We start from the raw sequence: 26,596 nt of genomic DNA, 5'->3' as shown, positions 1-26,596 counted from the left end.
AGTTATTTAGAAATTCACAAAAATTCATTCAGATTTTATTTAAAATGAGAAAATACTTACTTCGAAACCAGTTAGCTCTGAGAGAAAGGCTTACTGTCACTAGGGCATCAGTCTTAAAAACACGTAGAAAGGATCATTGCTTGCAGAGTCCAGTGTAATTGCAGATATTCTGAATTTTGAATTTGGTTGTCACTGTCCTTCAAAAAAGATGCAGTTAGAAGGGCAGATACTGGTCCAGTTTCCATTTATGAACACTCATCATTATCTGGAGTGAATGGACTGATACCTGACATTGGAGGAATTTCCTGTTCACTCAGAAAAGAGCTGTTGGGTTGCCCAGGCCTGTAACTGAGCAGCTCAGTAGTGCAAAGATCTAGTACCTTCGTGTTCATCCCTATGTTACGGCTAATTGTATTACAAGTTCCAGTGGATAAGGCTTAGAGAGAGAGAAAAGTATTCTAGTCTGTTAATCATGAGAAGGTAAATTTATGGAGTTAGGTTTTTATGAATTGTGAAAGCTTTAATGGGCACACTATTAATTTGTAAACAATTATTAAACATGGGTAAAAAATTTCAAAATATAAAAAAGGAGAAAGATGCAAAGAAAGAGTTAGGTTCCGGGAATAGAGCTGACTGCTGAGTCTGGAGCCCATCTGCACTGTAGAAAGGAAACTCTTGATTCAATTACATACTTTATAGAGAGACTTTTCACTGTTATTTCTAGTCCAAGAGGAAAATGCACTCCACAAACAAAAGATAAGCTAATAGTTTTTATCAAAATGATTTAGAGGTAGTTGCCCGTTTAATGAACAGATTTCACAAGACTATATCCTTTAAAGCAGAGAAGAAAGGGAGAATGTCACTTACTCATCAGTCCAAGTAAAAGTTCTGGTGGAAATTTCTGAGCAAACTGCAGGGACGGTTCAAGACATTACTGCTCCTGTATGCGCCTTTTATTATTGCCTTAGAGTAGTCATCTGAGCAGAATGTGCGTGTGCATCTTAATCACTCCTGGAAGAGGCAATATAATAGCAGACGAAATGCAGTGTGCATAGTGATGTATGCAGGGAAGAGTTTGTGTAGTGACAGGCTCTGAACCCATTACTGCTTAGAAAAGAGATGTTGAGTTATACTAAACCTATAGAAGCATCAGCTTAATATTCAGCAGCGGTCAAAAAAAGTAAATGGTAGGAATTATTAAATTATTAAAGGAAAATATTAAATTTAATTATTAAATTATAATTAAAGGAATAAAGACTTGAAGAGTGGCATATAGAAGTCTGTATACATCCATGGCATGTCAACATATTAAGTACTGTGAGCAATTCTGGTGCTCTTTCACCTGTCTCAGTCTTCCTTCTGCCCCCACCTGAAGACATCCAAAAAGGCTAAATAGAACAGGAAAAAGTGCACAGAAGGGTAACACTGGCTGATCAGAGATACAGAATGACTTCCACACAAAGAGTAACTGAGGAGCCTAGGACTCCTCAGTCTGGAAAGATGACTGAAGAGTGAGACGATGGCTGCCTATTAAAATCATGAATGTGACAAGAAAGATGGAAAGTAAGGATCAGCTGCTTTTTTTGTCTTTCTGTTACAAGAATTAGGAGGCAAAAAAACAGAGTAGCAAGTGGCTGGTCCAAAACAAACACACAGGTATTTCTTTTATCTGCTATATATAGAGTTTTTTACTTGTGCAGGTTGTGGTTCTAAGGGTTTGCAGGGTTCAAAGAACAACTAGAGAAATTAGCAGAGGAAGAGCCCATCAAGCTCTATTACAGTGCAGCAGAGCTGCTTGAACATGCTCACCTTTATGCTAGATTAAAGCACACTTTTTATATAAACTGACTGTTGTAGTTGGTTTTATATTTTATGTAAAACCTGTATTTTAAAAACCACTGCTCTCTCTGTCCCTTTTTTTTTTTTTTCAGCATCAGTATTTGTTATTCACTTAAAATATCCTTACTTTCTTTCAGACTTTGTCTTGGTGGACCCTAAGATGTGTGAATGTTCACCAGCAGTTGTTAGAAGAGCGGTCACCTGAGCTATTTACTCTTGTCCAGGCCTGTATAAAACAAGGTATGTTTCTAATTACTCAATTTGTGAGCCTACAGCACCAGCTGTTAGATATCTTTGAGGGAGAGCACTTTTAGGCACAACTCTTGCAACACGAGCTTATCAGGTCCTTATGTAACTATAGAGCAGAAAAAGAATTCATTTAAATTGAGATGGATTTGTGTGGCACATGCTATTTTTGAGACTGCAAGATGAAGCCAGGAATATCTGATTGCAGACAAAGATTCCCTCCGCCATGCATATCACGGTTAACTTATCACAAGCTAACCTGAAGGCATTTTGTGCAGTTTTCATTTCTCATTTTACTGATCTTATGTGGGTTTGAAAGGTGAATGTCCCTGTTCTTCTGCATCTTTATGAGGGAGATTAACTTTTTTTCCTGTTTTGTTTATCTCCACCTAAATTTTGAAATTTGTTACCTCTGAGTTGTATGTTGAGAAAATAGATATATTTTTATATATATATATAAATATTGACATTCATGAATGTATAACATAGAACATTAAAATGTCAAATGTAATTGCATTGCTTGGGATTTTTCTTTTAAGAGGAACAAACCTTATTTCTGTAGACTGGTCTATATCATTTGCTACAGTGACTGATAAAGCTGAAAAGCAGACAACTCTTATCCACATTGGTGCCTCATCAGTTAATTTATTAGCTGAAGATTCTTTATGTAATTTCACAAGCCTGAAGTTTCCAACTAAGTACTTCTAAGAAATTTTCTTTTGCATTTAGAAATGAATTATCATGATCTGTCTTCTTTGGCAAAAGAAGACAGATCATCTTAAATGCCAAGGTTTCAAGTCTCCCCTCTCCCACCCCACCATAATGAAGGAGCCTTTTTAATCTGAACCATTGTAAAGGTTCAAGCCATGCAAATGACTTCCAAAATAGGAAGTGGGTTTTTTCGGTCCTTGAGAAACTTCCAACTAGGTAGCAAAGACACTGTTAGTGCAGTAATGAAACTGTGGAGAGGATTTCATCGGATCACTTGCAGTGAAAAAGCAACCAAATCTAATGCTCTTTCTGGATGCTATAAGAACTGGCTGTGGAAGGGTTTTGTCGTAATTGATTTTACCTGTGATTTTTGTATTATTTAAACCTTGTTAGAAAATTTTGAATGAATTTCTGGGATTATTTTATCTTGGTGTGGGACTCTGAGACAGAATTCTGCTTAAATTCTTCAGTCTGACTTCAAAATTTATAGTTAGAATGGTGGGAATGTTGCTGATTTGTTGCACATATTAGAAAATAACTGATAGATGTTGTTTAAGCACATCATGTTAAATTAATTGGCATGTTAATTTTTAGGCCTGGGGGTGGAGGTTGGAATTTAACTGATGCAACAAATCAAATCTAAGGTGCATTTAAATTACCAGAATAAATTGTAGCAAATTGAATTTTACTTTAAAAAAATGGTTGTCATGTCAATCCAGTGGGATGAATTGTCCAAATTTAACCCATTTAATTGCTTGCATTAAAACAGAAATTCCTTAAAATATGACTTTCAAGGTATGTTGTAAAAGCTAATCTCCCACCTACTTTTCAAAGCCATTTCAAAAAAGGGAGAGTTGAGTAGGTGGTTAACTGTTTGGGAGGATTCTTTTGCTTGATTTGATGGTTGTGAATGGATTGTATCAGACAGAATTGCTGTGGCTTACTTTAAATGTGGTGAGGCTTGAATATTTGTGTGTTAAGTTGTACAGGGCTTTTAGAATGTATATTTTCTAAATTGTTTTATGAAAATATCTGTGTATTTTACATTATGAAACAAGTGGATGTTGGAGTGCTTCATTCAGGTAAGGATGGTTAAGGAGGGTTGTTTTGGTGGGTTTTTTTGTTTGGTTGGTTGGGGTTTTGGGGTTTTTTTTTTAGCACTTACAGCAACTGTAAAGTTCATTCTGTAAATTTTTTGTTGTTGTTCTGGGTATAAGTGATCCATACCTGCCCAGCATCAACGATATTTAGATGCCAGCAGTTTTCAGCAGTATTTGAATACTGTAAGGCTTGTTTGACGGAATAATTTTATAACATTAGCTTTGCTGGAGCATACGGAGCACCTTGAAACATTTTCAGGTTCTCTCAAGTAGCAGATAAAATAAAAGCTTTAATAGAGTACTTCGTGAAACAGTTATTTGACTATTATTTTTTGCTTCCTGGAAATACCTAAAAATTTGGAACAAAACTGGAAGAGGAGTAATGTTAAAATCACCTGAAATAGCTTGACTCGGTGCTGCTGGGTAGATCAGAGCTACCGAAGCAGCCCTGATCTGCACAGGGTGCTGCATCTGCACCCGTGCTGAATAAGAAGGAAGACGCATGTTTTCAGTGACCTCTTCTGAGAACCTTGGCTATAGTTTCCGGAGAAAATGGTGTAATGTATACTCAGATCGGTCGTAAGCTTTGCCAGGCAAGTTATGCTAACTCCTTCCTCTAATTGTTTGTTTATTTTCTAATTTATTTAAGCCATCTGGAATTTTAAACAGATACCTTTACATACCTTCAAATAAACACCTGGTAAACGTTTTAAATCGTCTTTGATTAGGCCTTGAAAAACCTACTTGCTTGCTCTGCATCCAATCAGCTAGGAAGTTTTGTCTTAACTACTGGAGGACAAGACCTTAAAATTTGGGAGAGCTTAGCTTCTCCGCTTTGAATACGCTGGGTTTGAGCGCAAGGGCCAGTGTCATCACCCGACTCCGAGAGCCACCGTGCTGCACAGCTGGTGCACGGCAAGAGCAGGGCTCCCTGCCGCTTCCTGCTCTGCAGGGCCCCGTGGCAAACGTGGTGCCGGCTGCCACAGGGCAGGCTGGCAGCAGCGTCGGCGCGCCCCTGCGGCCAAGCTGACACCAGTAACATCGGGAAACTTCCCACCAAGGTCTTTGAAGTATTAAGTCTCAAACGTCTAGACTTGCCAAGTTTTGCAATTAGCGTTGTAAGTAACTGGCACTGAGACAGGGAAGTAGTAAGACTACGTCTCAATGCATCGCTCTAGAACAAAATTGTAAATGTCTTTAAACAAAATGAAGTTAAACAATTGGTAGGTTTCTAGATTCATTGCTCTAAGAAATTGTAGGTTTTAATTGTCATACCAACCATAGTGAATGCTTAAAAAGATGATTAATCAAAAAGAAAAGATTGACACACCTCTTTGGTTCATCACTGTAAGAGCATATATGGTTTTGGCACGTGTTTATAGTAGATAGTTTTATATTCAGATCATTGTAACTTCTTAGCTATTGAAAATCAGGAAATAACGTATGATTATAGCCTGTTTTTCTTTTTCTTTGAAATTGAATCAAAATTACTTGATCAGAAAGTTGCATTCTTGTAAGGTTTCCACTTGTGTGCCTGCACATTCAGTGCCTTGTAAGCTTCATCGCACTGGCAATGGCCCTTCGGCATTTGGTTCTTCAAGCTGCTCTAAGGAATCAGTACAAATGTATTACTGTGTTTAGTATAAAACCATGGGTGGGTTTTTGTGTGCAACCTCATAGAAAACTAATTTTATTTTTTCTCATGTAAATGTGATTTTTGTCATTTGGGAAACCATCAGAGTAGCATTATATGCACATGAAGTATGGAAAACTGGCAAATATGACAGATGTCCTAACTCATTTACTGGAAGTGGGTTTTTTTTGGGGGGGTGTTTGTTTTTGTTTTTTTGAAAAAGAATAAAATAGCTTTTGCTAGAAATTCAGCTGCTTTATGGTCCTATGTGAATCATTCTCTTTTAAAAAGAGAATGTTTTTAGTAAGTATGGACAAAAGTATTAAACACCTCAGATGCTTTGTTAATGGAGAATGTACATTACCTAGTTGTGAGGTTAATACTCAGCTATCTTTCTCAGTCTTGAAATAATGCGTTTGAAGTTGTCTTTGTGTCAAAAGTGGTGGCTAAATTGCACCGACTTTGTGCTTAAATAGTTGTAGTCCCTTGAATTTTTTTTAAGGATTAATTTATAAGCCTGCTGCATTTTCTATCCTATTTCAGTTGGAAGCTGTTAGAGTAATATTTATAAATTACTGATTTTCTTTCATCAAACAAAACCTTTCAATTCAGACTTTGAAAAAAAAAAGTTGTTTCTTTCAGAATTGGCAGGATGTATCCATGTAAATTTTTTTTAAATGATATTGTAATACTTTGTGTGGTTCTTTTATAGCTGTGTACAGAGTAAGTTCAAACTTATCATTAGCTTTCTATCTTAAATGAAAAGAAACGGTTTGATTAATGAGTGTTGTGATTCTCCAACACTGCATGAAAAAAAAAAAACTTGCCTAGAAGGCTTAATCAATAAAATATGTTCAGTCTAAAGGTGAGTGGCAATCTCTAAATTCAAATGTCGTAGAAAAAGGTTTAAAAAAAAATCCATGGCAGTATTAATTGTATTGTTTCTTCATATAGTAAGGCTTTTTACTAATCTGAATAAAGCATATTTGGAAAACTAAGTATCCATTAAATAACACAGTACCTATATTAATCTTGGGTGCCATCTTTTTAGGCAGACGGTATAAACTTTGAAAGAATTATATTATAGAAATATTTTCTAGCTAAAATTAAATAAATAAAAAGCCCAAAGTGAAAAAACCCTCCATTTAAAAATAATAAGCATGAATTTTTTTAAACTTAAGGTTTAAATTAAAAAATATCAAATCTCTTTTCCTAGGGATTTCGGATTTCTTTACCAAGATGCTTTCTGTTGTTCAGATGGAGAAGGTGGTCATCATCGCTCAGCAAGCCAGTAATTGTTAAAAACACAACTAGAGTCCTAAGTCCCATTTCAGTGCTCAGTTCACTAGCCAAATTTTCTCATTTTAAGCCTTCTAATTAAGGAGGGATTTTTTTTTTTTTTTTTCACCTCTACTCACTGTTTTCTAAGTTCCTACATTCTTTAGTAGGTCCTAGATGATTAGTGTTGTATATTTCCTGCAAGGGTAATATCCCAACTCAGCTTAATAGTAAAATGCAAGAGAAAATTAAACTATCCTTTCTTCTTATCCTAGTAGTAGTTCTTAGATATAAAACTTAAAATGTTTCTTATTTTTTATACACTGAGTGTATGTTTTTAGATGCGTAGAAGAGTAAAGCACAACAGGTCTGCTTTAAGCATAACAGTATTTTAGTCCCGGTATTTTAAATAAGTATGTATGTTTTGAATATTCTCCTGGGTTGTGTCTTGATAGCTTCTCTTTTTTCTTCTTTAATTTGCAGTGACAGAAGCAGAAAATTTGTTCACAGGTGGTGAAAGCAGGCACTTAGAAGTTCAGTTCAATCTTGAGTGTGCCTACACATTTTTGTATTACTATGAGTATAAAAAAGCTAAACAATGTTTCAGTACAGCTAAAGACATAACCAAACTGCAGATCAGTCTGACAGGTAAGTTTTGCTTGCAAGGTCTATGAAAATCGTTGGTTAGACCTAACTAATTCATAGCTTTATTTTTTTACATATCCAAGAAAAAAGAAATATATTTTGAAAATTCTTCACTTTAGACAGTTCCAACTTATTTGTCTTTTAAGAACTAGCATGACTTGGAAGAGGGAAGATAAATATTCCATGTAGTGACAATGTCACGCTTAATGAGAGTGTCTGAGCACCTGTAGTCCTTTAACTCACTGCTTCCTTGTCATACTTCAGTAGTTTATTAAATTCTAGGTCTAGTTGGCTCTGTTAAAGGAACTAGCTGGTATCACAATCTGTAATGATGAGAAGAATTTTTTTCCTTTTGAGACACTTGCAAGGAAGTCTACATGATGATTTGATGCAGCTTTTTACCTTCTGAGCCACTAGTCTAAATCTACTCCATGTGAATAGCATTTAAAAGTAACTCTCAGGACTGCTGTTATTGCAGCATATAAGTGAGGTAAGTCAAACTTCTGACAAACAGAACTATCAAGGATTCAGTGACTATAGAGACTTTGTAATTATCCTTTCAGCCATAAGAAAGAATTAATTATTTGGAGTCAGGCAGATCAGATTCCTGCACTTGCAATTTCTGTTGAAATTATACATATAGATATGGGATTATTTGGTTTCCAGCCTGGTCCTGCTTCTGAATGCAATATTTGCTTTAATATATATATATATTTTTTTAAAGTAAACCCAATGATGTAAATGCACAGCTTTTCCATGTGAGAACTTTGGTCCTGTCTGAGTAGAAATGCAAAAACCTTATGTTGAGGTTTTTCTATATACTTATTAGCGAATTAGGACTGAAGAACTGAAAGTTAAAGCCTCCTTACCAACTACACCACCTTATCTCACAAGACTAGCCAGTCCTTCCCATTTAGATTGGAGCTGCAGCTACCCCTCCATATAGCGTCAGATTGTTTAATATTTTAATAAAAATATATTAGACTTGTTTTGGTACTCCAAACTCATTTATTCAAAAGTTCTAAATGTTAACTTTGGAAAATCTTTAATGAAAATCTTGTGGCATAATGGATGTTTTTGTGTAACTATGATTGAACTGATTATACTGAATGGTTTTTGATATAAACATAGAAGTAATTTCCATATATTTGAATGAATTCCATGCATTTCAATTGATCCTACCCCTTCTTTCCTACATTAGCAGAACAGTGAACAACAAAATGGTCTCTGATGCAAATAGGGATGAGATACTCCAGTTTTGGAGATCCCATATTTCTGAATTTCCTTTGAGAATTAAGCAACTCATAACAAAAAATTCACTGAAGTAGTTTTGGATGTCTGAAAAATGCATGTTTGAAACCAATGCAGTAACTGAGATGTGACATTATGTTTTGAATTAAGCTGATGTTAAACTTGCATGACATGTACTGCAAAATTGGTATTATAAGGTGTTTTTGTTTAAAATTAACCCAAGTTGTTATTGGATTGTATTTAAAAAAAACAGCAAAAAAAACCCACTGCCTCTAACAGTACTTAAACTGACAAAATGTAATAAATCAAGAACAAATAAAATCAATGTGGCAGGTGACGGTTAACTGATATTTGTCAGTTTACAGCTCTGTGCCTTTTTTCTTTAAAAGAGACCTTTGGATTTCTGATGAATAATTTCCCTAAACTTAACATAGAAAAAAAGCTGTTGTTCAATAGAAAAAATAAGTTTGGATGCACTGTGGAAGTATTTGTATTTTTGATTACTCTACCAAGAGGTTATGCTGGTCCCGGAGAGAGACTGTGGTCATCTGGTCTCTGAGAAAAATGTTGCTGTGAAACTCCTGGAAGCTCTGTGGTTTATCTCCATAAATGTATTAGAATAGTTATGAACGATGTCTAACCTGCAGGCAAGTTAAATGAACTGAACATGTGGGAATTGGCATTCTAGACAAGCTCATTTGACATGCGTGTTTTGGCTAAATAGAAAGAATGTTACATCATCAAGAAAGACTTTGCTTTAATGTAAAACTTCAACCTCTAGCAAAGATATTTTTTAAGGCTTTTGGAAGGAATTTCCTTTTTGGGAGAGGATTTTCAGAGGTTTTTTTTCTTTAATGATTGTAGTCTTTGCTAACAGAACGTTTTGTTAAGGCATGGAACTTGATATGCTGCTTTTTAAGAGAGAATTTAGAACCAGTATTTTCTGAAGTTATTTTAGAAATGCATGACTAAATCATACTTGCAGATTCAAGTACTCAACTTGCAGATGTTTTGGCTTGTGTTTTTTGAGGCCTCTACTATATTCAGATCTGTATATTATTCATCATTTATTAAAAAGCATCCCTATATATCTCACAATGAGTCACAACCATCGGTAACTCCACAGAAGAATTCCAAATAAAATAACTAAAGTAAATGGCTGTGGTCCTTCTTATATACAAATTTTCTAAAATGAAGGGTGGTAATCCTAAATAAATTAAAGATCAACAGATCTGAAGGATTAGTAATGCTAAACTCTGAGATCCTTATATTGTGTGTTTATTGTTTTCATGTCCATTAAGGCCTGGGAACTTTCGATATGGGAGAGAAAGTAAAATCTTTATTAATATGTAGACTCCCTCTCTTTGGTGAGAACTTATGGTGGTATAAAACAAGTAATTTTTTTCCAGTCTTGAATACATGTGTGGGTTGGTTTTTTTTAATGGAAAAATGTTTTATCCCTGTAATCGGCTAAAGAAAAATGAGGGAAGTCTCAGGCATAAACAAATGGCAGTTTCTGGAAGATAGTAGGTAATGCTAATAGTTGATTGGTACCAGCATAGCTTTGCAAGTGTTTTATTCAGGTGTTTAAGCAGTAAGGCGTAATAGGATGTGAATTACAGCATAATGCCTTAAAAGTAGTATTAAAATTGAGAATTAAGTGCTGCTGTGTAAGATGGGTATGAATCCTTACCCATTACTTCTCTCTCTCTGTAGATTGTCTTGTGATTATAAGATGATATTTTTAAAACCTTTTTCACTTCTTCATAAACTCTTAAAATGGGACTCTCCCATTAAAAGTGGTGGTGGGCAGAAGAAGAGAAATCAGTGTATTTGCTGGTTTCCCTACTGCCCTCTTTCTACCTGCAGGAAAAAAAGGGAGGTGGGAGTGAGTGTCTGCTATTTCCCTGCCTGTACCAGGAGATTCTTCCTGCCAGTGGCCTCATCCTCTGGCCCTTATCCCCTAAGCCCATGAGCAGTTAGTCATCTTTGCTTCAAAGTTTTTATGCTCTGCAAATTTTCAAAGCTATGATGAAATTAAAACCTGTTCATTTGAGTTTCATCTGGCTCTGCAAAACCAACAGTGGGTCAGTATTCAGTTCTCCTTTTCTTTATATTTAAGCTTTCACAGTTCACATTACCTGAGCATTGTATAATAGTAAGCAAGCAGATCTCCAAATGTTGTGGAGCAGTTTTTAGCTCCATTTTTGGCTCTGGTTAGGATTCTGTTGTTTTATGTTACCATTCTGAAATTGCCCTATGATATCTGACTGCAGCTTGGAAAGAGGCTGCTAACAGAGGAAGAACAGCTCTGTTTTTCTTTTCAACTTGATGTAAATGTCCTCCTGATTAATTGCCATCCTAAAAGCTAATAAAAGTTGTTCGAGTGTCTAATAAAGAACTGAAGAAACAAAACCGCGATGACTTTTGCATTGCATATTGATGAATGCAGCAGACAGTCTGTGTTGGTTTGTTGCATCACTCTCTCCCGTGGTAGTTTCACAGGATCTTATATGCTCGATTATGGCAATGGCATGTCTTTGACCCCTAGAAGTTTTGAAATATTTTAAATGATGGCCTGTAGCTGTAAAACATAATTTAGAAAATGTGTACTTTAGAAAATGTCATCTCCATTAAAACTAGTTATATGAACGGCAGTAACACTGAGCAAAGATGTTTTCCTAAGAAAAATTTGTGCGGACTATCTAGTTATTGTAATAAAATACAGATGAAAGGGATGGAAAAGAGTATGGAAACAATGCGGAACTGAAGAAAAGTTAAAGGCTTTTTTCCTCTCCTGTTTTTCTTCCATCCTCTCCCCTTCCCACCTGCCCAACCATTTATGATTCAAGCATCTATCTCTTGTCCTTACAAACTGATGTAGCCCTAGAAATTAAGTTAATGGGATTTTGTGGATATTTCCATCCTGATCATATTTTCTGAATGTTCTACAAATCTATAGCTTCCCCAGAAGCAGTCAGATCTTCAAATGCCCAGAAGTTTGACTTCAGAAGCTAATCTTTTTTTAAATATTGATACCTGTTATAAGCTTTCATACTGTTGAACTGTTTCTGTTTGAGAACTTTGTCTGTTTTAAGGTATTATGGGATTTTTATTTGCCTAAATGTCTCCATGTTATGAATTACTTTCTTTTAGCAGGCAAATTGAGTAACTGTTTTCAGTGTTTTACTAGTATTTTAGAAAAGGGAACAGATAAAAGTTGGTGACTATGCATTTTCAAGAGACGTGTGGAAGGTTATGGAGAATTTCCCTAACTTTAGCTTTGTTTATATATTTGTAATATGTTTTTATGTACGTGTGCTACCTAGCAGTGAGGAAGCATGTATTTTGTTACAAGTAAATCAAACAAATTTAAACCACTCCTGAACCTTACAGATTAATTCTTAGTGTGTTTCTTTCTTTTGCATTTTATAAGCAATTTCTGGTATATGGTGAGATGACTATTTTATGGTGGTCAGTAACTTATATTAATTTTCTGTAGGTGCTTTGGGGAAAAGAACACGATTTCAGGAAAAATATGTTGCACAGCTTATATTGGATGTCCAAAGGACAGATAAATTCCTCCTTCCTCACAGTGAACTAAGTCCAGCACCTACTCCTGTAAAAAACTTAACAATGGTATGTATTTGAGAAGAATTGTTCTTTAATTTCTTAAAATCCAGTTGGGATTTTTAATCCACTTTAATGAAAACATTTTGAAGCTTTTCTTGGGTGTTTGCAAGGGGGAAGTGTGTGGTACCTAGAAGGAGCTTACTTACGATTTCTGAAAGTTTTTGGACAAGATGTGGGGCGGTCCTTTGCCTAAAAGTAAAGGACATGGGCTAAAACAACATATGGCTATCTGCAAGATGTATGTGGCTACTCAACTAAGAGCGTGTTTGCAAGGGTGAGCTTCCAAAGTTTGTGTATTGATTTCTAGTGACTGAGAATCACTGAGTTGGGAAAAGAGATGTGAGAGACTGATTTTTTTTTTTTGAGGTAGCCTGCAAGGCATCACAGAAGCCTGCAGACTCCTAAAGACTGACAGACAGGTGTAGAAACAGTGCAAAGATGGGAAATTGGTCTAGTTACTTCTACTGGTATGAATTATGAAACTTGGCCCTACTAATTTTAAGGGTGTGCATGATGACTCGTATTATGAATTGACTTAATAAGCACTGAACTGTTTTGGAAAGGCATTTTTCTTCACAAAGATAAGTTCTTGTTCGTATTTAAGGTTTTTTGGACTTGCTGAAGAAGTTGAAGAGAAAGTGGGACCCTATGGTCCAAGATTCAGTCTTTAGGTTGGAGAGACTTTACAAAAAGGTTATGACTTGATAGGCTTCTAGGTCAAATAGGCGTCTTAAGCAAAAGAATTTGACAATAATTCTCTTTTTCTAATTTTAATGCATAGATATTTTAGGAAACTATCCTATATTTTCACTCGCAGCTGTGATAAAATATATATGTAGTAACCATTTAAGGATAGTAAGAGCTCAGGGGAAGCCAGGTGATGAATGTGTCAGACTTAGTTATAAACTTGAAGTGCTACTTACCAAGTACTAAATGATATGATGTAATATTCTTAGTGGGTCCCTAAAAGCAATATTGTATAACTTTTTTCTAGTCATTTATGACACTGAAAAATTTGCCTTTGTCTATATCCAGTAAGGACTTCAGTTTGAAATAAAATGGGTACACTGTTTGAATAAAAATAGTTACACTGTTTTAGGTTGTAGGTATAATATGGAATGAAATATATTATCCTCACTAATAAAATATTATATTCATTTGACCTGCAGCTGAAGTAGGTTTAGTGAAGAATTCAGGAATGAATATTGGGTTAACTGGAACCTTTTAAAAGTCAGTCATGCTGTTATCTACACCTTCCTACTAAAATCTTACTGTACAGATGAATATTTTTTCAAAACACTACTAGACCATATAAGTTAACTACTTTTAGTAATAAGTAGAAACATGGAACTAGAAAGGACTGGAGTGGTTTTGGCTGCAGGGATGAAGTTGAGTTTTGTGTAACTCTGAGCATCTTCATCATACAATTCTTTCATAAGCTACCCAGGCTCCCTGTTACAGAAGACTAGACTTTATGTTCCTGCAACCTACTTCCAAAAAAAAAAAAAGAAAAAAACAAACAGACAAAAAAGCCCTTTATTTATTTATTTATACTTTTATTTATGCATTTTATGCATGGCAGAAATTCTAGAAAATGATACAAGTAGAACCAATTGCTTTTTTTGAGGAAAACCTGAGATATTTCAAGTTCAGACGTTTATTTAACATCATGTGTGCGAGTCCTGTCACAGGTGTTAGACTAGACTTGACTACATAGAATCCCCAGTTTGCATGTGCATTGAATTATCATTTAACCAGCATGTCTCTATTGATAATGTAATATCAAAATACAGCTGCTTTGTGTAAATTGTCAGTGGATTTTAGCTGTGAGCCCTAGTGTTTTTTATGCCAGGTTTCTGTCTACATCTTAAAGTTGTCAGCCCTGAGAGTATCTTGAAGTTATTTAAGCCAAAATTGGAGTTAATGCTATTCTCACCTGATGCAAAAATTATTGACAACAATCTTGCATCTCTATCTAAGTTTAGGCCAGATGCTTCATGTATTTTGTATTCCTTTAAGAGAGTGCTCATGGAAGATGTGTAGGAGCTAAATTTTGAGAATCCTCACAGAATTAACATATGCACATGGAACCCTGAAAGGGAAATGTTGCAAAACTGTTAGAGGGCAATTTTCTTCCCCTCTCCATTGTTCTTATTTTATATCTACCATTTGTTATTTGCAAATCAAGTAAAATGCTTTATTTGTCCAAAAATTGGACTTATACTAGCTGCGTGGAGAATTTCCCAAGAGAATCATAAACTCTGCCAGTATGTATAAAGGCAAAGCTGAGACTGGTTACACCTTCTAATTCTCATTTCCTGTTCTGGAGTGCTCACTTCTGTGGCCTTAAATTATACCCCTATTATATAAAGAGAAGGTAAGATTACTGAACAAGTTATTTTGTGATTAAAGGGTTAGTAATTTCATTCCATTAAAAATGCTGCCAATATAGCAGGGTTGACTGGCTGATTTTTGGGCTGACAGCTGGATTGATTTCTGGCAAAGCACTTTGTGCCCCTCCTTGCTGCTGACCAGTTATATTATCTCTAATTGCACTAAAAGGAAAACTGTTTGCATTGCAAAATGAATGTTTGAGGGTGTAAATTCAAGGCTTTGCTCACAGGTCAGCTTTCTTCAGAATCATTAAGTAGTCTGAGAGTGCGCATTGAGTTAAACTGCTGATGTGTCTGCAAAAGGAAAACCTCAGGACTGAGGTGATGCATAAGGACTCTTAATATGAAATGATAAGTTAGAATAAATTTGATTAGTTTTAAATAACATAGGCCTATTTTTAATGCTTTTTGGAAGATAAGGGATTTTTTTATCTGAGAATATAAATCATGCTTTAAGATTTTTGCATACTATTGCAACTTCAACACAGTTCAGGTGGTTGATCTTCATAGTGAAGTTAAAACAATTAGTATTATTTATACAGGCTAAATTCAACTGTAGACCAGAAGCTGGAAATCTTTAACTAATTGTCTTATAAATTGTAATTTCTGTTACATCTGATGAAATAGTATCAATATATTAGCATAGTGCTTTGTTCTAAAATCATTGCACATCTAATGTAGTAAGAAAAGAAAATGACTGTATTTTTAAATATACCTTAAAGAGTGGCAATCCTTGTGTTCCTTTTAAAATTAAAACAATAACTTCTTCACATTGTCTCTCAAATCACAACCTAGTTTCACTTATATAGTGTTAAAAGCACTGGTGATGAATGCAAATAACCCATTTTGAAGACTTCCCATTCACTTTTTGATCTTCTGTGGACCCTTGTTTTACTTTAGTCAACGAAAAAATTATTCATCAAAAACCTTACTACAAGGACATTGAATGGAAAAGAAAAGGAAGTTCCAAATAGTTATATCAATCCTTTTTCTGTTTTTAATACACTATCAAAACTACTTCTGTTAACTGGAAAATCTTCAATGATATGCTTAAAGGCTTTGTTTTTTCAGGGGAAAGTGAAACAATATTTCAACTTCCTCCTTGGATGCAACCAAAGGAATCTTTTGGTGTTTCCAAACAAACACAAATTCTATGAACACAGTAATTCACACTTTTCAGCAGATTGTATTACCTTCATCTTAAAGTTAAATGACCAACAATGAACTTAAGGTAGAATACTTGTTTGTAGAAGGTAGACTGAACACTCCTCAAACTCTTTGCTCCAGAGGAGGTTTGATAAGTCACAAATACTTGCCCAGGAGCAAACCTTTTCCGAATACCCATCCTAGCCTTTACCAGGGAAGAGTATCTGGAGATGCCAGTTCAGTGGGGTAATTTGTTTGCATTTCTTTAATTTGCGGAAGCTCTTTAAAAACAACAACAAAAGAAGAGAGCAGTTCCCAGTATAAGGAATTTAAATGTACTGTCAATAAGCATGCTTTTCTTAGTTGTGCTTTGCTGATACTTTAAAAGAAATCTATAGATGCCCAGAGGTCCGTGGACACTAGCCTGAAAGCCTTCCTGTTAGGAAAGCATTTAACATCATACAGATAAGCCAAAACAGATTCTGTATAATAGAGGAGGAGATTATTGATAATGCTATCAGAAAAAAATTAATAAAGAAAAAACTCTTCAGCCTTTACTTAAGAAAATATGAGTGTTCTGTTCTCCTTAAAGTTGCTCTGAGTGCCCTTCCTGTTAGGCATTCTGCATGATAACCATTCTTCTTGTAGTGAAAGTAGTTCCTTTGGCTGAAGGGGAGAATTTTTTTTTTTTTTCCACCCTGAAAAAATCCTTCCACTGGCTTAGTCAGCTGGAGTGATAATAACCATGAAAGCATTGAAGATTATGAAAAATTACTTTCAATTTGGTATTTTTATGATATGTTTATGTAAACCTTTTTCAAACAAGTCTGTATATTTTTTCACATTTTTAAAGGCATCAGAATTTCTTTGCAACTATTTCTATCATTTTTGCCATTCTATTTTAAAATGTATTTTTCCCCCTCCAACAGAATTATGATTTAAATGATGATACAGTGCTAAATGAGATAAAATTAGCAGATGCTGATCAGTACCAGATACCTGATTTGTGTGCAGAAGAGCTTGCTGTAATCCTTGGAATTTGGTAAGTTAATTTGTAGTTATTAGAAAATTAGTTAAATCTTTTCAATAATGGACTAACATAGTGACGAGTTGAGCTTTTTCTTCTTTCCTTCCCTTTTGTATAGCCTGGATGACCATTAAGCTAAGAAATTTGCATTAAACATGGATGGAATTTTCAGTTATCTCAGAGTGAAAATTGATGTCCAGTTCAGATTTTCAGCAATGCTTCATTAATTGTTATATCATTCTCTTATCCTGGAAAAGCTTCTTGTCCTCTGTGTCTCAGTTTAATCAGCCTTCAAATATCATATGGCATTTAGTTACCATATGATGATGACATCTGGTTAAAGTCAGAACCTGCAGTGTCAGCCTCGTATAAGGATCAACCTCATTTCTCAAGAAAAACCCTACCACCACTACTGAGTGCAACTGGAATACTGTAGATATTTAGATGGGCTGTTGCTAGCTAAAGCTGTAGCACAAAGTTCCCATGGTTTTGCACCTAAGTTTTCTTTTTCCTGGTTTTCAAAAGTTTTATGCTATGTGGGTTTTGGAAAGGGCACAAAGCAGCAAAAAGACTGAGCTTTGAGGATAATAAGCCAGTTTCCAATTAATAGCCTAGATTTCTAATAGAAAAATATTTTTTTCTACAACTTAATGGTCTTTTAGCCAATTACAGTTATCATATAATTTTACTGTGTGATTGTTTCAGAAGTGTTACTGTGGTGAAGTAAGAATAGTTACTTCTAATAGAGTATCCATCATTTGTAATTCTCAAAGCACTTTTCTGATCCATCAGTTGCCAAATGATGGAAAAAGTACTGCTGAAATTTCTCGTCCAAGCCAGAAGGTTGGCCAGGAGCAGAACAACAAGAGATTCCCAGACCAATATTTTCTCTGTGAAGGCACATGGATGTTATTAGACGCATCTTCATGATAGGGTGATAGCAGTAGCAGCTATACTCTGAAATGTTTAAGCGTGTAGTTACTGAAAGGGCCAGTGAGAGAATTCAGGGACATAAGCTAACAACAAAATTTGGCAGTAATTCTTTTGTTGTGTAGGGCTTTTTGCCTGTTTTGCAGTGCAGTTATAAAGTTTCTCTCCCCCAACCCCATTTGCCAAAACTTTCAGCTCTTTCTCCCCTTCTTGTGCAGGGGGAGTCACTAGTGGAGAGAAAGTTGTTTCCTTTCATGTGCCCATTTTGCAGACTGCAACTTTTTGGAGGTCCAGACACCTTCTTGACTATTTAGTTAAAGCTGAAGCTGGACATCTTTGGCTTCAGCTATGCCCTTTAACCATTCAGTCCACCCACTGCAGTCAAGAATTCATGCATAGAATATGTACTGTGGCTTCATATGTCCAAAGGCTTAAATTTGAAATGTTTTCAAGGCCACATCTAGAACCAGTTTGGGGACAAAGGAGGGGAGTGAGCGATGTGGTTGACATTCATTCTTGGCTCAGTCATTTCTAGTCTTTCACCCTGTCCCAAAATCTCTCACCCTCCCCTTCCTGACAAGCATTTTCATATGTACTTTATTTCTTAAAGCAGTATTGTGTTATATTAGGATTATCTTATCCCTCTTCCCTCCATCCTCCCCAAGAAAATTTTAACTTGCATATTAGTCTGTCTTAGTATTTTGTCAAAGGGTAGAATTTGAATTTGATGCTTGCTGGCTGCACAGTAGGTTTCCTGACCACCATGTGTCACTTCAAAACCACCACTGTCATTCTGTGAATAGTGGCTAGAAACCATCTTGACTGCTGGCCGTGTGTGTACGCTATAATCCAATGGCATGTAAGTTAGGCAAGACTCAAGGCAAGAACCTCATTTAAGAAAGGAAAAAATAGAACAAAAACAATACTTTCAATGTTGCTTCCCCCTAGGAGTGGTAAATGCCATTCAATGGGTGGGATAATGTTAAGCAACTGAAACAATTTCAGTCGTAGATGAAGCCAAGATTTGATATTCAGCCATGTTCCAGAATTGTTAGTAGAATCTCAGCTTTGAGAAGTGTTCTTATATGGAGACTTAGGATACAGCCCTTCTGACTAAATGGAATTTAGACTTGGATTGCTAGCCATACCCTTGGTATGTATATCAGCTATTGGCGTATCAATTTTCAAGGAAGCTTATAGATGTTAAAGCATTTGGTCATAGCTTTTAAACAAAAAATACTTCTCAAACCTTGGCTATAGCAAATTTCTTACTTTTTCTTTGTGTTTGAGAACCTGTAGAATAAATATTTCATGAGTTAAATAGGCTTTAGATTTTCTTTGTGTTTCCAGAGCAGTTCTAACTAGGCTTTGTTTTAGGTCCAGCACCACTTTAATGGTATCTGTTGTTGACTGCCATTGTCAGAAATGGATGTTTTTCTTTATGTAAATAAAGTTTTAGAGACTGACCTGGTTTATTGAAGAAACACAGCCCACAGGTTAAAAAAAAAAAAAAAAAAAGCAAATTTTTTCCTATATTTTTTTTTGTAGCTAAATAATGTTAATTCAATCTTGGGAACATATGTAGAAATGTTATGGGTAGCAGAATAAATTGGAAATATTACAGTTACTGAAAAACACTTAGTCACATGAGATGCTATGGAATTATCTGAAGTACACTTAATGTTTGCTGCTATGAAAAGTTTCCTTTTAAATAGGTTACTATGACTAAGTGACTTAACAAAATACTATTACGCTATCATCACAAATATTTTCTTCTCTCTAATACCGCTTTAAGAACTTATAAAATATTTTTCAAACTATTAAAATATCTCATACCAGCTGCCTCTGCAAAAATCCAAGCAATGTCTCATGCAGTATGTTTAAGCCAGCTTGTAATTGTGTGTAAACCTGAACTGATATGATGGTGTTTTTGTTTTTTCCCAAACCTCTGTTACACAGATGTAAGTAAAGAACAACTCTTTTATCAACAATTCATTTATATAACAATGTAGCAATGTAAATTGTACCCAGCCAATCCTCTGTGGCATCTGTTGTTTCTGTCTGTCTCTTATCTCAAACCTGGTTTAGATGTACTGAACTATTGTTTTAATTACCTTAATCTCCTAGTTGAAGCTTGCTTAGTTAGCGAGATGCCCATTTATGGTCTCATCTGCCTCAAGACACATTTAGCTTTTTAATTTTTTCTTTACATACGTTTCACCTTTTGCTGTTGTTCCTGTCTCACTTTTTTTCCCCCCCCCTCACCTTGAGCCTAGTCTTACCACAGTACAGAAGAACGCAATTTCCTTTCAAGCGTTTGGTGCTCACACTTCTCTTCAAATCCCTTCTCTTCCAAATATTGAACAGTCTGAGGAACTAAATCTAAAGAAAAAGAATGTTTACCTCTTATGATGATGAAATAAAACAGGGTGTGAAAAACAATAATGAAAAAAACTGCCTAGTTTACACAGAGTCACCTATTCGGTCATATCCAGACTTTGTAGTATCTATCTAGGAAGAAAGCCTCTAGAGGTCTCTTCAGATCATCTCATTGCAACAGTAAAGGAAATCTTAAAAGAAACTCCTAGGAGTGCAGAAGCATCATCTGGGTGGAACTTTTCCTCATCATTTTATATGAAAATAACTAGTCATGATGTTTTATAATTTTTTTTATAGTCAAGCTGTTAAGACTAGTCAAAAATTATATAAAGCCTTGAACCAACCTTTCAGAGGCTGATGAAAAAAGATATTCAAGTCCTGATAAATAACCATAACAAATAGTAAACAAGAATGGGCCGGTATACAATTTAAACAATGTGTTAATATAGTATAGATACCAAAATGCTGAGAAACTGAGAGGAGAGTGAGTTTCCCTCATCACTTAGAAGTAGCCAAAATTATGTCACTGTTGGAATAGACACAGCAGCTGATACCCTCAGCTGATGAGGAAATTGACGGGAAGCCTAAATTTTATTATACAATAATAAGTTGTATAATAACATATTACACAGTTTACAAAATAAACTGTAGAAGTATATTTGAAACACCTGCATAAACACTAAATGGCCTTAGGACTAAAGGACTTTTTATCAGAATTACTGTGTATGAACTGGATCAGTTGAGCAATTACAATAAAATAAAAATCCCGATACACATATTGACAGTGGAAATATAGTGGGAAACTTAGGTAAGTGAGATGAGAAGACCTTTAGCCACCCTAATCTTAGCTGGTTTTGTCTCTAGTCAGTGGATAAATGGGCACCTGCAGAGTGTGATTCATTCCACTTCAGGCACATACTGTAGACTGGATTGAATCACTCCCTGCATGTATCCATCTTTTCCCATAGACTGTGAATGAAGCCTAGACAATTAGCTGAAGTTAAATGCCTAAATTTTAGATCTTTGAAGTTAAGTGAGGTGGATCATGTGCCAATTGATATATGTGATTGCTGCCTTCTTTGTGCTTTACAGCAAGGTCATGCTATATAGCTTGTATCAGAAGTACAAGGCAAAAGCAGGTAAACAACTGTTTTTGTATTTTTCCATTCTCTCTCTTTATTTTCCTAGGCAAAATGATTTTATTTCTTTCATGTATGTAATGCTTCTGTACCAGGAACAGGAAATGAAACATACAGTTTCATTTTATTTGCTTTTTGTAATAAGAAGGTGATTCATACGAGTTAACTGCTGCCTGAGTAGAATGTTGACTGGTGAAGTACTTCACGATTACAAACCTGTACTCATCAATGAGTTCCTATTTATTGCTAATAATTAGAAAGTATTTTTTCTTCCAAGCTGTTGAGGTGGAAGAGATTATGTAAAACTAACTGTGGATGGCCAGCGCTTACACTTGTTATCCTATTTCTGGGCTCCCCAGTATAAGAGAGACAGGGAGCTACTGGAGCAAGTCCAGCGAAGGGCTACTAAGATGGTTAAGGGACTGGAGCATCTCTCAGATGAGGAAAGGCTGAGAGAGCTGGGCCTGTTCAGCCTGGAGGAGAGAAGACTGAGGGGGGTATCTTATCAATGTGTATAAATATCTGAAGGGAGGGTGTAAAGAGGATGGAGCCAGACTCTTCTCAGTGGTGCCCAGCAATAGGATGAGAGGCAACAGGCACAAACTGAAACACAGGAAGGTCTGTCTGAACATGAGGAAAAACTTCTTTACTGTGAGGGTGACTGAGCACTGGAACAGGTTGCTCAGAGAGGTTGTGGAGTCTCCACCCTTGGAGATATTCAAAAGCCATCTGGACACAATCCTGGGCAAAGTGTTCTGGGTGACCCTGCTTGAGCAGGGGGGTTGGACTAGGTAATGTCCAGAGCTGCCGGCCAACCTCAACCATTCTGTGATTCTGTAAAAATCCATAAAATAAAATCTTGGAGCATTTAAAGGCGATGAAGATTTTTGTTAAATACTTGTTGGCACTCTGACCCATCTTTACAAACATCTCATGTAAGTGTAGATTTTTTTGAAGGAACAAACCAATTACAGTGCCAGACACTATAATGATCTCACCATGGTCAGTTTATGGCTGTTTAAAGTCATTTCTATGAAATATATTGCTGTGCACAAGTACATATAGCTGTGTGAAGAGATTCCACTTGGGAAATTAACTTCCTGTCTTGCTATTCAGGATACTTGCATAAGAAACATTAGTCATTTGAAAAATCTTTGCAAAACTTTGAAAATGCTTGTAAAGTGGTCAGGTTGTTGGGTTTGGCTCTTTTTCATTCCCAAAATTAACACAGCCAGTATAACTGCATAGAAACACAACAAATACTTATTAAAATATATATGTGGAAAGTCTGACCTATCTGTTTTTCATTATCTATCTCATGCTAGTTAAGTGCAGTTTTAGGTAGTTACCTGAGGACCTTTAATTTGTATAGTCTTCACTTGCAAACAGGTAATGACTGAGGAGACATAAGCAAACCAAAACTCAGCTGCTGTCTTCAACCGTCTAACTCAATATTCTGTCTTAAAGAGAGGCTGTAAGATGATGCCTAGCAGAAAATAAGAATAGGGAAAGCGTGTGTTGCTCTCTTCTCTCTAGTACTCTCCCAGCCTCTAAATGGTGATTTCATGAGCCTAATCTGTTTTCTTTATACAGCAGCCCTCAGTGGATCTCTTTCCAATGTTTGTCTAGTTTCCTTTGAACCCATGTAAACATCTCACATCTATAGCATCCTCTGGCAAATCCGCTTGTCTACGCATTTTGTGTCTGTTGTTCAAAAAATCATTGCCTGTTACTTTTGCTTCCCAGTAGCTTTATTTAGTGACCTCTAGCTCTTCCATTGGAAGAGATGATGAGCTGTCAATTCCTAAATGCTGCCTTCATTTTGCTAACAATTTTGAAAACTGCTGCAGTGTCCCTCCTTGGTTAGTTCTAACCTATTCAGTCATTCCCTTCATAGAAGTTTTTGTCTTTGATCATTCTTGCTGTATCTTTCTGAACCTTTTCCAGTTCTGAATTACTGCTTTCAAAAGGAAATGGCCCGGAACAGCACATACTATTCATAGGTGGGCAAATAAAGGCTTTATGTGGTATTTTATGTAGGCTTTGTATATTATTTTTTATTCTCTATTCCTTAACCAATTAATTCCTGACGCTTTGATTTGCCTTTCTAACTGCTGCCTAGCACTGAGCTGATGTTTTCATGCAGCTGCAATGCCGAAGAGTTGCTCCTGAGTAGAAGTGGTGAGCTCAGACTCTGTCATTTTTTGTGAAGTTCTTCCTATTGTGCATTACTTGACATGATGCACTTTTTTACATTTTATTACCTTCTCACCCCGTCCTGTAAGCTCCTGCTCTAGCTCCTCACAGGCTGTTTACGTCCTTACTTCCACAAAGAGTGTCATATCTTTTGCAAGTTTTCTCAACTCACTATACGTTCTCCTTTTCAAGTTTATTTATGAATGTTATAGCACACAGGTCACAGCACAAAACCTATGCAGGATTCCACTGGTGACCTTCTCCATTGTGATGGCTGACCATTTGCCTCATACCATTTCCTATTTTTTAATCAGTTATTTACCTTTGCAGAGACATTCTCTCTTATCTCATGAATACTTAGTTTCTTTGAAAGTCTTTCGTGAGGGACTTCCCCAAAAGTGCTGCAGAAATCCAAGTTAATTTTTATCAACAAGCTCACCTGTATCCTCATGTGTGTTTAACCTTTCAAAAGCCCCCAACAGGTTTGTAATGCAGGAATTGCTTTTACAGAAGCCAAGCTGACTCTCCCTGTGTCCGTTATATTTGCTCAGGTGTGTCCAGTCTTTCTGTTCACTATAGATTTTCTACATATTTACCTGCAACAATTATGTTTACAAGCCAGTCATTATGTGGATTCCCCATGATTAATTTTAAAGACTGGCATCATTTTTGCCGTCCTCGTATTTTCAGGCACTGAGGAGGTTTTAAAGAGGAGTTATTACTCTGAGTTATAACACTGCTGTTAGTAACTTAGCTATTTCATCCCAAAATTCACTTCAACTTTTCTGTGAATATTATTTGCTCCTGATCATTTCTTAGCATCGGGTCTGTCTATTTGTAACATTACCTCTTTCACAGCTTTTTAATTTCATAGAGATTCTCCATGGAATCCTGTAATACTCTCCCTTTCCCAGAAGGACTCTCTTGTGGGAATTTTACTATGTTCTTCTACAATAAATGCTAATGCAATAAATTCATATAGTTTCTCTGCAATGGCTTTTATAGCAAGGTTATAATTTGGCTCTATGGACTCTCAGGATGATTGTTTCTGACGTACTGGGAGAAGGATTTAGCACTGGTTTTGATTCCTTTGGCTAGTTGCTCCTCAAACTTCTTTTGAACTACCTTATTATATTTTTATAATTATTACATTTTTATTATCATTATCTTTTTTCATTTAATCTGACAGAGTTTGATTCTTTCTGTATTGTGCATTTGAATACAATTTCAGCTATTTGAAGAATGCTTTCTTATTCTAATGGCTTTTAACATAAGGCTTTCAACATTTGCTAACTTTCCAAATCTGTTCTTGAAACAGAAATATTCAGTCATCATCTAAAAAAGGATAATTTGGAATGATTGCTATTAATTCCACTATTAAAAAATTATAGCTAATTAAGTCTTAAACTATATAACTATTTACTTAAACTAGATATCTTATCCATTATGTTCCCATTGTAGATCTGATTAATCAGAGTAAATAAGTGGTTGTAAGTTCCAAATGATTGGAAATTTAGCTTTGCTGATTTACTAGCAAATACTTTTCTGCTGCAAAATATATTTTGGTCTATTACTCTTTTATTCTGTCTAAAACATTTCTATTCCTTTTTGGTTCCTGTCCCTCTTATATCTCATTCAACTACCTGTGACACTCTACCTGGCATTAGTTTTTATATCTTGCATGTGGTCTTCAGCTTTTAGAGCCGCCCCTCCTAATTGTTTGGGATATACGTCTGTTTATCAATTTGGTTATGTTTCTGAATTTCATAAAAACCATAGTTGTTTAATATTATACGTTTCTAGATAAATGCCTTCAGTCTTTTTGTAGAACTGCAGATTAGTTGTTTCAAAGTACTAGTGTAGCCTTATGATACTTTAAGTAATATAGGTAGAAAAAAAACCATACATTTTTATTGGGCTAAGTTTTTGAAACTGGGGTGGGTTTTTCTCTTGCCATTTCTGTGGGTTTGCGTTTTTGCTGAAACATTTATTCCAAAGTTTTCAAAGTGTCATGACTTTTGGTGTGTTTTTTTTTGGAGGGGGTTTGTTTGTTTGTTCTTTTACTTTTCCTAAGATAGGATTCGAGACTGGACAGAAAATATCTTACAAACCCAAATGATGTAGTTATTAGTGACTTTCCTTCATACTGTTATGAAAAGATGTCTGATCGTAGATCCTACAGTGAGCAGCTCCTAAATTCAGCTTTGACTGCAGCCTCTGAAATTCTGTATGTCCTGGAGTAAACTACTTTACCTATCCTTGAAATCAGAATAGAGGGCATGAAAGTGAAATATTTATAAAGTATTCTGACAAAAGCTGGCATAGTCATTATAAATGCTTAAAACTAAACTACCGTTCCTACTCTAAATACAGAAATTGATTTAAATTCAATCTGTTTCAGTATGGGACATCATTAATTTCATTTTTTCCTTCATCTTTCAAGGGCTGCATTACTGTATTTAATTATCTTAAACCATTGTACATAGATGTGACAGAAATTGAAAGCAGAGACTTTATCACTGGCTACAAGCTGTAAAAGCTGGACCTCTAAGTTTCAGAAGGTGATGACAGAAATCTTTATATAGAATAAGTAGGAGAGGGATTAATACTTTCTGCTTGAATCAATGTATTTTTAGGATGCAGAAAAAAAAGTTCCAATTTTGTCAAAACATAACTGTCACTTGGTTTACCTATGCTTTTCAAAATCTGCTGATATGTCACTCAGGCATTCTAGTTGCCTGGCTGTTGTGGTGGTTTTGTTACAGTATTTGGAATTTTCTTGCTACCTTTTTGCAGTGGAAAGAAATTTGTTGCTATTTTTCACCTGAAGTCATACTTTTATTAATGACTAATGTTTAATGATTTTAGTGACTACCTCATGTTTTTCATGAAGCTGACTATAAGCATTTATGCTAGCAGCTGACATTAGACAAGGAAAGAAGCAACTGAGACAGGAAAAATTCTTTATTACTTTGCTGTTTTCATGACAAAAATTCTGAAGAAAGAAAAAAAGCAAAAAAGTGATATATATGACAGAATTGTTACCTAAC

The 26,596-nt window shown here is 35.5% G+C and overlaps 1 protein-coding gene across 1 annotated transcript in view; it reads left to right on the top strand.

Moving 5' to 3' along the window:
- Positions 1-26,596, top strand: part of TTC27 (tetratricopeptide repeat domain 27) — a 145,042-nt gene that overhangs the window by 19,566 nt on the left and 98,880 nt on the right. Inside the window, exons 5-8 of the mRNA XM_067293266.1 lie at positions 1,977-2,079; positions 7,291-7,455; positions 12,206-12,342; positions 16,805-16,917. Of these exons, the coding sequence (XP_067149367.1) occupies positions 1,977-2,079; positions 7,291-7,455; positions 12,206-12,342; positions 16,805-16,917 (518 nt within the window). The remainder of the gene's footprint in view (positions 1-1,976; positions 2,080-7,290; positions 7,456-12,205; positions 12,343-16,804; positions 16,918-26,596) is intronic.

Source organism: Apteryx mantelli, chromosome 3, assembly GCF_036417845.1.
Source record: "Apteryx mantelli isolate bAptMan1 chromosome 3, bAptMan1.hap1, whole genome shotgun sequence".
Taxonomy (NCBI): Eukaryota; Metazoa; Chordata; class Aves; order Apterygiformes; family Apterygidae; genus Apteryx; species Apteryx mantelli.
The sequence above is the reverse complement of the archived record's forward strand: the minus strand, read 5'-3'. Positions and strand labels throughout refer to the sequence as shown.